Source organism: Microplitis mediator, chromosome 1 (assembly GCF_029852145.1).
Source record: "Microplitis mediator isolate UGA2020A chromosome 1, iyMicMedi2.1, whole genome shotgun sequence".
Classification (NCBI taxonomy): Eukaryota; Metazoa; Arthropoda; class Insecta; order Hymenoptera; family Braconidae; genus Microplitis; species Microplitis mediator.
Genome location: NC_079969.1, coordinates 4,232,159 through 4,249,932, shown reverse-complemented (window position 1 = coordinate 4,249,932; position 17,774 = coordinate 4,232,159). Strand labels below are relative to the sequence as shown.

General features: G+C 32.1%; 1 protein-coding gene across 7 annotated transcripts in view; it reads right to left on the bottom strand.

Moving 5' to 3' along the window:
* Positions 1 to 846: 846 nt before the first annotated feature.
* Positions 847 to 17,774, bottom strand: part of LOC130668956 (protein trachealess) — an 85,674-nt gene continuing 68,746 nt past the window's right edge. For 2 of the 7 annotated variants that reach the window (XM_057471541.1, XM_057471552.1), the window contains 9 exons: positions 14,800 to 14,879; positions 12,906 to 12,995; positions 11,457 to 11,649; positions 10,908 to 11,029; positions 10,298 to 10,491; positions 9,391 to 9,497; positions 8,811 to 8,958; positions 8,272 to 8,396; positions 848 to 4,216 (listed from right to left, as the gene is read on the bottom strand). In XM_057471541.1, the coding sequence (XP_057327524.1) occupies positions 2,835 to 4,216; positions 8,272 to 8,396; positions 8,811 to 8,958; positions 9,391 to 9,497; positions 10,298 to 10,491; positions 10,908 to 11,029; positions 11,457 to 11,649; positions 12,906 to 12,995; positions 14,800 to 14,879 (2,441 nt within the window). In that variant the 3' untranslated portion in view covers positions 848 to 2,834. Of the gene's footprint in view, positions 4,217 to 8,271; positions 8,397 to 8,810; positions 8,959 to 9,390; positions 9,498 to 10,297; positions 10,492 to 10,907; positions 11,030 to 11,456; positions 11,650 to 12,905; positions 12,996 to 14,799; positions 14,880 to 17,774 lie in introns of all 7 variants that reach the window. The other 5 variants (XM_057471584.1, XM_057471592.1, XM_057471561.1 and 2 more) reach the window with 4 other exon arrangements.

The window sequence follows — 17,774 nt, the reverse complement described above, 5'->3', positions numbered from 1 at the left end:
AAATTTAAATAACCAAATTAAGATTTAATTCAAATAATATTTCATTTTTTACATCCCTGAGTTTTCAAAAGATGTTTAGAATTGTCGTAGATTGAACGAGATAGGTCAGCCTAGTGGACAGTTTATGTACTTCATAACACAACGGTCGCAGGTTCGAGTCCTGTCACGGGTAAAATTGTAAATGTACTTTTCAGCCTTTTCAACTTTTCAAGTGAAAATTAACTATACAACAGTACTGAGAAAATAAGTTAATTTAAAATTCAATTATCGTTTTTTTTTCTTTTTTTTTTACTAATAATTATAGGGATTGTGCTTGCTCAGGTCTGATCATGCCTGAATATATATATCGTAGACAAATCGTGAAATTAGACAGTTCGTGACGTGTCTAGTCATTTCATGAACTGCAGCCAGATCATGTAATGGTCGATTAGTTACACGAAGTGTCGAAAATTTTTAAACAGTTCATGAAATGCAATTAGGCCTTAGACAGATCGTGTAATGTTCCAGAATTACATGAAATGTCTAAATTTTTTAGACAGTTCATGAAATGTCTAATAGCTGTTTTGCCGATCGTGTAATATCTAGGAATAACGGATTCCTAAAAAGGAGACAACTAAAAAAAAAAAGATATTAGTTGGAGCAGCCAATGTTATTTATTTATAGATAACATTTCATTTATTAATTATTTGCAAAACTTAAAATATATCGATGATTAAAATAAATTTAATTTATAATTTTTGATTCTACTAATAATTAAAATTAATCTTTTCTCCAAAAAAATAATTAAAATAGATTTAATTACAATTTTTTTTTTATTAATTGAAGAATTGAATAAATAAATTCTTGCGAAATTAGAAATATTTTCATTCATTATTAAAAAAATATGTAATAACCACATCAAGATTGAATTCAAATGATATTTTTTTTTTTACAATCGGAGTTTTTAAAAGATGTTAAAAATCGTCGTAAAATAAATGAGACAGGTCAGCCTAGTGTACAGCGGACGTGCTTTATAACACGACGGTCGCATGATCGGTCATGGGCATGCGTGGTCAAGCATGATTACGCATGTTAATGCCTGGCAAATATATCATAATATATCATACTAAAAAATTGGCATATCTATTTTGTACCTACAATAATAACTTTAGTCTTGGATAATTTTTACCATTGGCTTTTTATTACAATCATTGAAGAAAATTTATACAAAAAATAGATGAAGTAAAATTTAGCTCGAATGAAAATATTTAGCTTTAGTTAGAGTCACGTGGGGCAAGTGTGCGCAGTGAGTAAGTTTGCGCAAACCTATGTATTTCAGTCCGAAATAAATGGGTTTGTGCACACTTACAGCACACACTTGCCCCACATGACTCTAAATATTTTTCAAGTTAATCATTTTTATGAAAGTACAGTACTAGAATCTTTGTCCTTTTCGGATGTTAGTAATTTAAGATGATTAGAACATATGTATTTTCAAGTCGTAAAATTAAGCCTAAAATATTTTACATGAACTTACGTTGACGGTTCTAGTGTGTTCTCATTGAGAAAATGAACAAGGACCAGAAAAACAAATTTGAATCGTTGATGTACGCTCATGTAGACTTATTTACTCTCTAAAAATGAATTAGTGAAATTCTCGCGAATCAGTGGATAGTCACTATTTCTACAGCTATAAGTATACCACTAATTCAACCAGTGGTATACTTAAAGCTCGTTCCCAGTGAATATTCACTAATTTGAAGTGAATTTTACTGATCCATTTTTAGAGAGTAGATTGTATAGTCATCCTAGAGAAAGCTTGCGATTTTTCCCCACCATTATTCTTTCTTCCTCTATTTTAATATTCCGAAAAAGATATTCTGCGCATGCGCAAGTACAAATATAGTGGTAGAGAAGAAATAATTGTGGTAGGGCAAAATCCCAAACTTTCTATGAGATGACTATAGATTTATTAGGATTTGATTTTTCGACCTAGAGCACTAATAATATAACAACTAATCATTAAATTATTTAATTTTTCTACTAATAATTTAACAGCCAAAATGAATAGTCTATACGACATTATTCATACAGGTTATTGCAATATTATGAAGAGTCATACTGTCCATATGAAAAAAATATTTATCCGAGCAAAATTGAATATGTTTCATATATGCAACATATATTCAGATTTGCCTAAATATATCTAGGATATATATTTTTTTCGTGTGGGTGGTATGCTACAAATTACATGAAAATATGTTTACAAACCTAAACAATGAATTTGCTGCAATGATGATGGCTCCGAAGTAGTCAATGAAGCTTAATTTAACTAAATTTTTTAAAATATAAGATAAAATTTAAAACAGGAAATTATTTATTTAAAAATTCGATGAGTATTTATAATAAAGGTGATTTTATTTTACAAATATATCATAATAATCATTTTTGGCTAATTGCAATGTTGTTGCATCATTTTTTCGAATAGTAAAATAACGCTCTGAAAGTCATTATAATGAATTTGATTTTTTTATTCACAATGAACGATGATTTTCCATCGAAATGGTTTATAATCATAATTAAAATAACTAATTTTGATTAAACCTTACAATTTTTGAAAGCTTATTTTTTGAAACATTGCGTCATAATGACTTTTCAGACAGTCATCTACAATAACATTCTCACATTTTCAACATTATCCGCACCTCAAAAAATAACTAATAATACACATAAAATATGTAGCAATTAAAGTCAGTCGTTGATATGCACTTAAGAATATTTATTCCGTTTAATCGACAGACTTTGGGTTCGCTTCTACTAATTTAATTACGTTTTATAAATTAATTTTCTAGATATTAGGTTGTCGAACTGTACCAGCTACTTGCATTACTTTTAGTGTTAGGATGATACAAATGGAAACCGGGTCCAGCAGCGTGATGATGATAAAATTGCGATTGTTCACTAAGACTGGCAGATGCATAAACAGCCGCTGCATCTAGTGCACTTGGATGGGCACTTGCGGCATAAACCTGCGGTTTCAGAGGAAGGGGTTGCGCAGGTTCAAATTGATGTCGTAATACAGTGTCACCATAAATAGGAGTTTCATAATTGGCAACACTCGAAATATGTTGTTGCTGCTGCTGTTGTTGTTGTTGTTGTTGTTGTTGCTGCTGCTGTTGTTGTTGTTGTTGCTGCTGCTGTTGCTGCTGCTGTTGTTGTTGCTGCTGCTGTTGTTGCTGTTGTTGTTGTTGCTGCTGCTGTTGTTGTTGTTGTTGTTGCTGTTGTTGTTGTTGTTTATCTCTAGGCGATACAGAAGACGGCGGTGTTATTGCTGAGTTATATTCTATTCCATAACCACCAGCAGTTGAATACGATGACACCATACTAGTAAATGCTTCTGTCGCTGTTGAAGGTTTCTGACCGTGACCAAGTACAAACTGATTTTCTCCATAGGCTGATGATCCTTCTGAACTGGGAGTTGTAGAAAGTGGACCTTGATTAACTTCTCCTGTATAATAAGGAGTAGTAGAAGATATTCTACTCGAACTTGAAGTGATACCATGAACGTTGGCACGGATGACACTTTCTCTGTTAGCATACAGTTGGCGGAGAAGCGCTGAAGCAGGTAAAGATGATGTGCTTGTTTGTTGTGGGCTTAAATGACCTAAGTGATGAACACCAATCCATTGAATTGTTGATCTTTGCTGCTGTTGTTTCAAAAGTGTATCTGCACTAAAGTCAGTTGGCTGATTGGTAGCAGGAGAATCGGATTTACTTAAAGACGCATCAGGTAAATGCTTCGACATTGCTTGCTCTAAGTCTTTCACTGAAGCTCCAGCTGACACATCGGGAACATCAGGAGTTTCTAGTCTTTGAACTTTGGGACTTGAAGACCTTAGGACTTGGTCATTGGCATGTAAAGAATGATTCGACGATGCTGGGCTCAAGACATGGTTTCGCGGTGTTTTTCCAGGCTCCTTGATATCATCGTCTTCACCAGATGAACTGTCATCTTCATGGGAAAATTTCCGTTTCTTCCGAGTGAATGACTTTACTGATAAATTATCAATATTTGTGATACTTGTTTGTTGTTCTTGTGGTAATTGTGACAATTTGTCTTCATGATGATCACCTTGAGAATCGCCTTCAGATGTCCGACTGTCTTCGCGTTCTGCTGGAGAAGATTGATTCGGATTATCGGAATGCTGATTCGCTGAATCTCCACTACTTTGGCCAGCTATAAAAAAAAAGAAGTATACATGTAGATATATGTATAAATATATAGTTCATTGTTTAATGCAGTCATTCCACAGAGCAATCAACCAGATCTACACCAAACATCAAGATTTTGTAATAATTTATGCATCAAAACTTTTTGATTATCAAATTGAAATAACAATCCAATTATGACGTTAATTGAGATATCGCCAGTCGCCTGCACAAATATATTACATAAAGTCATAATTAACATGAGTGAGCACCTAAATAATTAATTCATTGCTTATAATTTTTCTCATAAAGTTTGAAGTTATTTTTTGTTAACTTTAAATTCATGAATTAAATTTTTTTCTTACAAAATCATTCACTTCCAATTGCTAGTCATTCACAAATTTAAGGTTTGTATCATAATACATTTTGCAATTTTCAAAGTGGATGCATAATATTCTTTTTTGTTGGCCAGCTTAATATTTATGTAGAAAGTTAGAGTAGATTTGCGAAATTTAAAGAAGACAATACATTTAACATCTTATTTTGGGGTCAAGGTCATAAGTGTAATAATTTTTGATACAAGTATTTATTTAAATTAAAACAGTAGTATGAAAGGCATTCGACTCCGTGACTAAAGACCAAAAGAAAGATGACAAAATGTTTGGATGTATTATTTATTTTTATACTGCTAAGAAAGCCGTTATTAGACATTCATTTTTGGAAGTAAATAAGCTTCATTTTTCAAAAATCAGGTGAAGTTATGACTTTTTATGTGATAGTTAATCGTACGTCCTTATAGTTGTTTTTATGGCATTCGGAAGAGCTTATAGCCGTCAGGTTTGATGTTAATTTCGTATAGTTAAATTAAATAGACTCTGAGGTATTTTTTATCATAAAATTTATTTGAAACATATTGATGTTATAGAAATGACACTTAAAATATCCTTAAGCTTATATAGGTGTTCTTTTTTTCTTTCAAACGTCTACAAGTTTTAATTCTTGAAGTTGAGGATGATTATTATCAATTTTGTTTCTTGCAGGCGAAGTAACTATTCAAAGTTGGAATTGATGTTTTCAATATACAATTCATAGAAATGAATAACTTTAATTTTATCTGATTACATCTGGCTGCATGCAGACAACTTGTAGTACTCATAAAGGTTGAAGTCGATTATTAATAAATTAATAGTACATCATTCTATGACGGGGCACTCGAAAAATTTAATTAACACCTGAAAGAAACAAATATGAAAGAATTAATTACAAATTGATTAATGAGAGGTAATGGCAGCAGGGTTTTAAGAACTTTTACATTTTAAACTTCTTTCTATTGTAAGACATCTTTTTTCATATGCGAAATACTAGATTAAGAGAAAAGTTTATTATAAGAATCTGATATGTAAATAAAAAATAATAGTAGACGTACTGAAAATTATATATCTTTGGAAAGAAAAAGAACACCTATAATAAATTCACCGGAATCTTAGTCAACGCATTGTTTTCATAATACCTATAAATTAATTTATATCATTAAGAATCATCTTCCCCGATTGTTGACTTTCAGTTAAGCATTTCGCAAAGATTAAAATTTGCGTAAGCGGAATTATTTATTAATGGTTCTTAAATAATTTACTAAAATTATTGTTGTGCGCGCCTGTCGCATTTCATATATATTTATAAAATTATAAATATTTTTAATTATACCAAGACAAAAAAAGTTGAAAAAGAGTGATTCAAGTAATTATTAGAAAACAAACAAGATAAGGGATGAGTATTTACCAGCATAACGTTGCTTATCGAAGAAATTGAACGTTGACATAGAAAAGCTGAAAGGACAGCCTTACATCAAAGGTCAGAGGTCCATATGTCTTATGGAATCTGTTCTTGATGAACCTGAGTCCTGAGAATCCAAGGCTACCTTCTGACTGCGACCTCTGTCCCACTGATCAAAGTAGTTTATTAAAGGATTATTCAAAAATCATTACTCAAATTAATATTTATGTATTGAAAAATATATTTTTATGCATAATGAAAATGTGAAAATTAAGATAGCAGCTTACCTTTGCTCCTACTGTTTTGGGGCTTCTCGTAAATATAGTAGAATAACTTCTTTTTTTAAACTTATAGCAGCTTTTCTTACCAAATGATCTATTTTCAGGCTCTTGTTTTCAGCAATTGATAAAAACAAGGAAAGCTATGCAACTTTATCTGATTTTTTGAGAATATATTTTGATGAGGTTTGAAAATAAATCGCTGAATATTGATAACAGCGTCCTTAGCAGTATTCAAACAAATATTACATCCATAGGCCGCTGAATCGTTCTTTTTAAATATCACTTGGCTAACAAAAATGAGTGTTTACGCATCTAAAATTTTTATCAGGATGACTAGCAATTAGAAGTCCATACTTTTGTTCAGAAAATGAATATAATTTATAAATCAGACATTCGTTAACAATAACCACAAACTTGAATAAAAAGATTGAAACGATAAATCGATTATGGCATCAATTCATGTTAATGATATGACTTTATTTACTATAGGCTACTTGTGTGGGATACTAGCGATATTTCGCAACTGTGATGTTTTACTTTGATTGTTTTCAAAACTTGGTAATTGTTTATTTAATTAATGAACGATCAGAACCGAAACTCTTTCTGTCAATTCATGCATTGGATCAATAGCTCGGGTAAAGTCGAAATTTTGAACCCCGGATGGCACAGAACGTTTTTCTACGGGTAATTCTCAATTATTCAAAAATAATTCAAAACCACGTGTAGGCGTCGAATTTTTCCGCATAGAAAATTACAATGCGAGTCCACCGTTACAATAATTAATAGAAAAATTAAGAAATTGATATCTTAAATTTATCTGGAATTTTTTCTCTGTGTAGTTTAACTTGATAAGATCTATTGTTAACTAGCTTCCATAAAATTATTAACTAAGTTCATTTGTATGACACATTTCAATATAAATATTTTTTATCAACAAACCATTATACCATAATAATACACACATTCTATATATATCCTAAAAAATATTAAAATAATTTGACGAGTGTCAGAATTTATCAATAGCACCAGTCATTTTACCACCACTTAAAATTTGATACGCTTTCGAAAATGCCAATAGTAACAGATAATAGAACAAAAACTTTTTAAAATACTTTTTAGTAATACTAATATACCATGAACTAGCGGTATAAGAAATTAGAATATTTAATAGTAAAAAAAATCTATTTTATTTTCGTCAATACACTTTAGTTCTCAAATGACAAAAAAACCTACGACTCATAATATATTACAAACTTAACTCATGACTGTAATTCTGAGATTTTCTATCATGTAAATATTCATTCCTCAAACTGGGCCATATTTACAGCAACAATTTTCTATGAAAACTATTCGGTATAGAAGTATACGACAATTGATATCGTAATACTGCTTAAATGTTTGTTGTAATTTTTCTTCGAAGGGCGTGGCCCGATCCGGGGGAGGGGGGGGGGTGCCTACAATAGTCTAATACAGTTATTATTTTTTTCATAAGTAAATCTTCAGATGGTTTGTGTTCCCTTATAGTTTGGGTCTTTGAAAAAATTAAAATTATATCAATCAATGATATCAGAGTGTTTTTAAATTATTTTAATTTTATTAATGTTAATAAAACAACAGATTTCTTCCATATGTGCGCATGGAGAATGAAAGAAATATAAAATATTGATTCAGAAAACGTAAAACTATAGAGGTTTTGTTTACACTTGAATTATCTAACAATCTTTAGCAGTAAGTAGTGAGTGTGCACTCTTGATGAATAGTCGGTGAACCAACCCTGAGGTTTAACTTTATTCTTCTTTCATAATGATTAAAATTATTTTTTTGAGACCAATCGTTCTTTTCTTATTTACATAAATCAAAAGTCAATTATTCAACTTCATCAAACCCAAAAATACTGTAATTTACTATATCTCATTTACGAGTATTTGTCTAACAAGAACCTTAAAAAAAAAAGTTATATAGAGTCGATACTTCTATACTTATGAGAAAATCAAAGTAAGCTCGCAATAACGAAAATATTTAATATTACCTCCTTTATCAGCATCAGGAGATCCATTTTCTGGGTCATTACCGGTTGCATCCTCCCTTTTGACACCAGAGACATTGTCTTCAAGTTGACAGCAGTCCATTATTAAATTTTCATACTCTCGACCACTATAATGTACAAAGAAAACAGATAAATTTAATAAATTTTTATCGTATTGGTTTATTACGAAAAATTACACACAAGATTGCCATCTTTCTCATTCGTAAAATTGATAAAACGCAGCGTAAGTACGCGCCCCCATTTACTTTTACGCGGTTTGACCAAAATATTGCAAAAGTAACGGACCAATGAACAAACGACAAACATCTTTTTTTACCAAGGGCATTAATTATTTACTCGCTATCAAAAGTTTTATCACAGATATAAAAACACAGCATTATAGCTTATGGTCATAGTTGTTGAGCGGGGACATTAACTCTCTGTATCCTTTGACCGGCGCGAATCGGCCATTTTTAGGCCACATGCTGTTGGCCTGAACGAGAGAATTTAAGTTACATATATATAAGTAGAAATTCTATTACCTGATAACATAGTTAACGCATATAACATTCTGCTCCTCAGCGTTTTTTGAATTACAAACGACGGTTGCACATGTCTGGAGCCAAGTATATCCACCTTTTTTATTCATCAATCTATAATAGTGTGTCAAGACTTGTCCCTTATTAATAACTGAAAAAATAAAATTAGATTCTAATGAAACTTCATATATTTTGAAACTATATCAATGCGCGAAAATAGGCCGTAAACGATATTGGTAAATAGAATTTAAGGTTGCTCGGACATAAATGCACTTTTCAAGATCAAAAGATAATTTTTTGAAATGTTATGAATTGCTATATCATACGTCTAAATTAATTTTTTGGAATAGATCTGACGAAGGGTTATCGTTAAATAAATTATTAAAAAATTGAATTGAAAAATGTCTGCTTTTTTTCACTTCGTTAAATCACACGATAACGGGATCCAGTCTAAAATCTTGAGGGTTATCGAGATCTATAGAAGGATCTCAAGACTCTAGTGGCTCTATGCAGATTGTATTTGAGTTCTTTAGTGTCAACGAAGGTTCTAATTTTCAATTGGAAAACTTAACTCAATACTTACGATCAAGGTGAGATTTCCGGAGTCGATGTACGTCTTCACCATGACATAAACCATACATACTCCTTCCTGTCAACTCCTCCGCCGTATAATCTAGTAACTCTGACACTCTGTAAGAAGATTATGCAATAACAATTTAGTAGTATAACATATTATTGAAAATATTCTAAATAAACTGACATCAGATCATCATTTTTATTCGCTTGTAATGAGAAAATAAATGTTTTTTGTGGAAAAATATATCATTTTTTTTAAGAACTACTGATACGGTTGGCCGACTACAGATACGTTTAGCGTCGTACTGTGACATTACGTCAAGTATGGTATAATCATACGTTCCAAAGCTGCTGATAAGAAAAGTATTCGACTTGCTACACACGTTTGCTCATCCTGGATTCAAAGGTTCATTAAAATTGGTTTCAAAACGTTACGTCTGACCGTCGATTAATAAAGATCGCCGAGAATGGGATAAATTTGCATCGAATGCCGAATAAGTAAAGTGCAGAAACACGTTGATTGATAATTGCCGATTGTAAGTTTTCAATCAATGTTTGACAATCATGGACCGATTCACTATGCAGTGCAATGGAAATGCAGAAGCAATAGCATACACTATCCCTGCGTATTTAGTTATTTAATTAGTCAACTTCGGCTTTAAGTACTCACTACAGTTTAAGGTGTCAATAGATTTTTTGCTTTTGTCATTCTTTCCTTATCATTTATTTATGATTACTGTGTTATTTTGCTCATGCTAAAATTTTGAAATGATTACATGCAATTGACTCATAAGATCACTGCGTAATTATGTTTCGACCGACGGAAATGTAGTCAATTTATTTATGTCATTTGATTATTTATTATTCTTTTTACACTTAATTGCATATATAAGTATATTCTGCAACATACTTACTTAGGTTCGCAGTGTGCTATCCGGAAATCAAAATTTATTCTAGTTACGAACATGTCAGCTTCCAGTCTTATCTCATGAACACTTGGTGGGGGTAAAGCGATTGCTAGTCCAACCATGCCCATTAGTGTTGGTGTCGATTTTCTGGTTGGATGAAAAGGGTATTGCGGCCTCAAGCGGCATAATAATAAAACGACCTATGCAATCAGAGAAAAAACTTTATTTAACAAAATTTAATAATCATCAATTATGAGGTTCACTTGTATTATAAATGTGAATCTTAATCATAAATATGTTCATTGCTACCAGCTGTCAAATAATCTATCCAGCCCTGGGTGCTGATACCGACTGCCCAGGATTATCTAAACCTTCATTATTATAAAAGGGCAAGTGGGATCGGATCGATAAATAAAAACGTGAAACTTAAAAATTAAAAAAATCGACGGCCAGGGTCCGCTGGGGGTCTATTGGGCCCCATGTTGCAGCGTCCACGGCAACGTACGTGAATATAAGCTACTAAAAATTTATCGTCACAATATTTTTTATTTTTATTAGTAAGATTGCCTATGAATTGATCATCTTTTCCCATTAAATCTACTATAAAAATACTTACTCGATATCCAGAAGATTTGAAATGACACCCTCTTTTTGTGAGCGTTGATTTCATTCTAATGCAAAATGCCCTATCATAGCCTTTATACAATCCTGTCGAGGTCAACGCCATGACTGACGAAACTAAAAATAATAAAAATATTGTTTTGAGGTGTTCATTACTTTTAACAGTACCAATAGAAATTGATTATCATCATAATTCAGTTATCAATTCTCATCGTCATTCAACCTACAGTCGAATTTCATTAACTCGGAACTTCCCCTCAGTCTTGACCCCCACTACGAGCTACGCTACCTCCCACCCGATCCTATGAATATATTTGTATGTCTGTATATATTTATATATACATCATTCATGTATATGTAGTACATATGTACTGAAAATTTGAAATAAAAAGATCAGTCGTCCTGCAGATGCAAACACCATAGGCTTAAGTGAACAAAATTTCGGAATAATCTTTGGTTGAAGAGGTTATTCTATGAAATCGATTACACGCTTGATGCACTAACTGATAACCGAAAAACAGTTGAAGTAAATGAAAAAAGTTACCATCGGGATTGGCTGTAGAGTTTGTACTATGGTCTTCCGACGCAGCACTACTAGGCGACGCCAATCCTGAATTCGACGAGTGAGGAGCTGATCCAGAACTGGTAGATGTTAAGCCTAGACCAAGCTGTTCAGCAACTTCAGCATGATCCTGTTGATGAACGTAGTCGAATACACTCGAACCAGTCATTTCAACCTAAGTAACAGATCATTAACTCAATCATTCATTTTGTTGCGAACAGTTCATGGTTAGAATATTTAAAGACCAATCATTTCATAGGTTTATTAATCAAAAGTGTTAGCTCCCTAACGATTGGCCCGTAGCAATGGTTGCTATGATCACGGTTGTTATGGTAACAGTTGATATAGCAACGATTGTTATGGTGATGGTTGATCCTTAGCAATGGTTGCTATGGTCACGGTTGTTATGGTAACGGTTGACATAGCAACGATTGTTATGGTGATGGTTGGTCCTTAGCAATGGTTGCTATGTCATCGATTGCCCAACAAAGCCGGCGGGTGACGGCTAGTATATATACAACGATGATTTATTTTTTTGAGTAACTATGAAAACATTGTTGAGAATGACAAAATAACGAATCCTGTTAAAGTTTGAACTCCGGTGCGTCAGTTGTTTTACATTTTAATAACAACATAACTTTATCTATGTCGACATTGTTTTTGCCACTTTTACAGACTAATATTTCTTCTTCTTACTATTTTGATAATGGTTTAAACCGAACAAAATTATGGACGAGCTGTATTGTGTAAAATATAAATTGAATTGTACCACCATCGAAATAATAATCTTTAGCTGTACGATAATTTAATAGTGGGTTGAAGTCACTACAATAAGCTATCGATTACTTATTTTTTTCCTTCCAAACGAGTGATTGGTTGTTCACCATGGCCTTCTGGTTTATGGCAAAACTATTTCCTCACCTATCCTTGTAACAGCGTAACACTTTCTTCAGATTCTCAGACATTCTACTTGTCGATTCACCACCCTGTCTCATACTCGACAAGCTTCCCAGACTACCTCTGCCAGAGACATTACGAATGGCGAACACGCCATCGTGCCAAGACTACGTGAGCGGCATACTACTACCCCTGTCACCTAGCTCTCCAGTTTGTGCTTACTTGGTTCCAGCCAACATGGCCGCCAACCTTTTCATTTTTCTCTTTCTCCACTTCCCTCTTGACCACAATTTCAATTTTTTCTCATGACTTCTTGTAGCTTTTATTTTTTATGTTTTATTATTTTTCAACGTTGACTATTGTACTTTGCAATTATACTGCCTTCGCTAATTATATTTTATCATGATTATTATTAATAAAATATGCAAGGGAGTATCGACAAAATATTGATATTTATTATTCAATAATTTCGTTTCCTTAAGACTTAACTACTCTATAAGAAGTATTTGTTAAAAAAAAAATTGCTTTACTCACTTGTGATAAACCTAGGTATATAGATACAGTTTCAGAAATATACAAAAATCGTCCATCCGCAGCCACGGCCATTGCGAATCCATCCAGTGACTGAAAAATTGAATAACAAATTTTAAAGGCGCAGCTATTTTTCATAGAAAAAAATTACTCTTTAGAAAAGAGCTTAAATCAACTAGTGAATTCATTTATCTAACATAAATATCTACGGAAAAAATTACTTATACTGCGTAATGGTACAAAAATTGTAAGAGAACAATTTCATGAAGTAGAAGCTTCCGCTTATAATGGAAAGTCCTACGAAATGTCTTAGTACGCAGAATATTTTTGATAAAAATAAGAATTATACTATATGACATTATGTTTTAATGAAAGATTACGAAAATCAACCGCCCATGTAATTTCGTGATATGAACATTCGAAAATACGTACATGGAAAATAAATAAGTTGGAATAATACAGTGTAATAGTAAACTCTCTAAATATGAATTAGTGATTTTTCACTAATTTCAAGTGAATATTCACTAATCGTCAATGCTACAATCGTACCACGCAGAATTAGTGAATATTCACTAAATGAATATGTGAATATTGGAATTCACTGATTTGATAAGTGAATATGAGAATCCACTAAATTGAAAAGTGAATATGGGAATCCACTGATTTCATCGGTGAAAAAAAATATTATATTGCGAAAAAAAATATAAGACACTTGTAATTAGATCCGAAATGTGATTAATGTATTAGAATCATTACTTAGAGGAAGTATACATGATTTTGATTGATGAAAAAATCCCGGTGACTGCTGGGCTCGAACCTGCATCCTTCCGATTCAAAGTCTTTGATGCGATCCATTGCGCTGACCTACGCATGTGATCGCGTGAGTGTAAATAGTATATTCGTTATGATACCAAACAATAACTGATGAAGAAATAAAAAATCCGTGATGTTATGATTGACGTACTCTTCATATAAATACATTATTGTTCTGTACTTCTATTTTTTTTTATTTTGAAAGTTTTTTATTAAAATTTTTAAAAATAGCACCATAATTATTAATTATATTTATATCTAGTAAAATATTTAATTATTTGCTAGTTAAAGTTACTAGTGAAATTGTGAAATTTACAAATTAAGAAGTGAATAACAGTTTCACTTGTAGAAATTATGAAAATATCGCTAGTTCAGTAGTGAAAATCACTAATTTGCTAGTAAAAATTATAGTACTAAATTTATTAGTGAGAATTCACTAATTTGTTAGTTAAATACACTGATTATGAAGTGACTACTGCTTCACTAACGTAAGTAATAAAATTTCCACTAATTCATGTTTAGAGAGAAAACGAACTCGTTGAACTGACGATTGTAAAGGTTGCAAGCTCACATCCCTATCAAAGAAATCTATGTGGGATCGCATGGGAATTCATAGGAATCCATATAGAAAAGTATGGAATTAGGTAAGAATTTATAAGTATTAATAAAGAAGTGTATAAATTTATCTAAGAATCCATGGGTTTCGGGATTCCCATATGGGAAATCTATATAGGAAACTGGGTACCTGGATTCCCATGAAGAATTATACTAGATATGTTCACTCTCTTATATAATGATCGAATTACGGATTCAGTGGCCTTGCAGAATTTAAATTCATTTCTAATCAATGAGATACCTAATTTACCCAAATACGAAAATTACAGGAAATGTCTTATTACCGGCGGTAGACTAAAAATTTAACGCTCGCAAGTTTTGCGAATGTCGGTATCTTTCGATCACATATTACTTCGATGTTATCTTCTGACGCGTGCAGTCACTTAATTTACTGTTATTAATATAATTTGTAGAGTCAGCCAATTATTGAATTATCTGAAGTATATACTTTTGAGCAGAGGGTATTTACCTGCAGAATGTGTGTCCCTTGGTGTTGTTCGAACATATCTTCAGCAAAGGGTGTCGATGACAATCTTGCTCTTTTAGTACCTTAAAAAAAAAATAGTTTTTTGTCATTAATACCTCAAGATACAAATATGATATTTGATGTTTCCAACGATTTAGGTGCGAATAGAATAAACAAATTATTTATCTTATGAATCAACTAGTAGTTCATTCAGAAAGAGTATAAATTTACATCCCACCTTACTTCGAGACAACTTTATCTACAAAAGAATCAAAACAAACGAGAGCCTGAGGTAGCTACCTGGGATTGAGCTGTTAAAAATTATAATTTTATTAGAAAAGGTAACGAAAGGTGAGTTTATCTCTATCGTCTGAATCCTTTCGCCCACAATATGGGCATCAAAGATTAGAAGGTTTGTGGAATACTATTTTTGGATTTCTAACGGAAATGATGAACGAAAGAAAATGAGTTTATTTTTTTTATTTCCCTTAAATTTAGTTCAGAATCTTGGTCCGATCGTCTTCTTATCGCTGCCATCAAGAGAAGTCTTCTTGATGACAGCATCCTGGAACATAACACTTCTGAAATTATAATTTCTAGTTCCTGTAATCCATTTTAGAGTTACGAAAATCTCGAAAATTTTGTCTCATTTTTTTCTACTTGTCTTCCTTTTGCCCTCCGTATCTCAATATGAATCAAACGAAACCCTTTTTTACCAAAAACGTTTATGTAAACAAAGTAAACTTTTCAGTGTTAAAAAAATCATTACTTATTACTCAATTCACCGTTCTCTTATTTTTCTCACGTTTTATTATCAGTTTTATTCGTAATGAAAGACTTAGAAGACTTAATCAAACTCACACAGTTCAGAGCCTGGTTAATCTGATAAAGTCCATTGGGATAAGTTAAACTAAGTTCACATCTCCCTACACAATCTTGAACTGACCCTTACATTTTCCCGGCAGCTTTTCCTTACTCCCTTTTTGGCTCATTATTTTTTTCGTCTGGCCAAATAAGTTTATTCATATATGTCTAACGTATTCCTGGAATAATCCTGTTTAATCCTATCTTCAATATTTCACTAAATGTTCTGATGAACCTTTTGTTCCTTGATGGTCACCCGAAAAAATTCACCCTCTGTCGATATTTCTTCATAAGCACAAATTTCATGAAACTCATAAATATTTAAGTACACGTGTTTACTTATCGTCATAGACAAAAATATAGTTGCTGGTATACTATAAGTAATATTGCCGTAGGTGTGTGTGCGTGTAATAATCAAGAGATCCTAAAAGTTCTATTATATTATTATATATATAATATATATAATATAATTATATATATATTATTATATAATATTGTATACAATGATCCGTATAAACTGTCAAAGGTTTCTATTTTTGATCAAATTTTTCATTTTTACAATTTCAGAAGTAAAATTAAAAACTTGAGTGGAATTCTAGAGAAAAACGAATTATATAGGGCCTTGCATACAGCATATATGCTTATGTAATCATATATATATACCCGAGTCGAAATATTAAAACCCGATATGAGCCTTGTAGAGCCTGAAATTTTAATGTGGGTATTTGCGGCCTCGATTTTAAAACCTTTTTCAACCTAAGTCGCCTGAAATTCGGGTATGGAGGCGTAAACAAGGGTTTAGTTTGAAGTTTAAAACTCTGTTTCATCCTAGTACGCCTTAAACAAGTTCGAAAAAGAACGAACCAGGGTTTAATTAGAAATTCAAGACTCTGTGTTAACCTATACTAGTCGAACCAGTAAATTTTTGTTGAGGATGAAAATAGGATTAAAACTTAAAAATTATTTTTCTTGTAGTATTGATAAGAATCTAACTCGCCTGGAAACGAACATGAGTAGGGCTAAAAAGGAGTTCAAATTTGAAACCCCTCTCAACCTAACTCGTCTGAATACGAACGTATCTAGGCACTACTGGACTGAAATAGGGTTTAATTTCAATGGAGCTCTATCTTCTAAAATCCATTTCAGCCTGACGTTCAGACTAAAAACTATACTAGGTAGAAATCGAGTTTGAGTTAAAAAAAATTTTGACTCGGGTATAGCCATATATGGAGTATATACGGCCATATGTAGAACGCGCATAGCCATATATTGGCATATAAACTTTTTAAATGATTTCATATATGACTATGTATAAATATACATTGACAAATCCCTGCTTAAAAAATCCGATAGATTCTTGTAGCTGTATGTATAAGGCCTATACTAAGAGGGGTTTGCACTTTTTTCTCTATTACACTCAAATCCATGAACGGTACTTCTTTGTTGCACTTGCGCAGTAAATAATAACTATGGCCGAATTTTTCAAACAAAATTAAACAAACGAAGATTATCAAAAAATCAAAGCGCACTTCACTAGATTAGACAGTAGTACATCAATGTGCAGTCTGTGATTGTATTTAGAGATTTTGTTTCCGAAAAAAAACTCATTCATTCTTATAAAATCTCTATGAGAATTTGTGAGAATCTATTGAATTCTATGAGATTTTCTAAACAGGGATATAACCATAGTTTATTCTCGAAGTGATTATGCAACAATTCCAACGTAGTCATTCAGCTTATCAATTTCTTAGTTTATGACACTTAGTTTTACTGCGTTTCTCACCCGAGATAATTGTCAGAGCTAGAAATATATTACATGAGGCATGATAGAAATAAAAACAAGCATAGAAGGATAGTGTATTGGCTTTGAGACTAAAGTTATCCCTATGGGACATATAGCAATATAACATTTCACTTGGATAAATAGAAACATTATAAGATGTGAAACATCCCAGGCCTGAAGTAAGTATTATTTTTCCGATGGACGTAACTTGCAAGGGGGCTATTCGATACTATTAGCCGTTTGATCATTCTTTGCAATACATCATTTTCGTAGCTGAAACTCACTAACGGGTTCTTTTTTCATCAAGAAATAGTTTTTTTTCAGGATATCT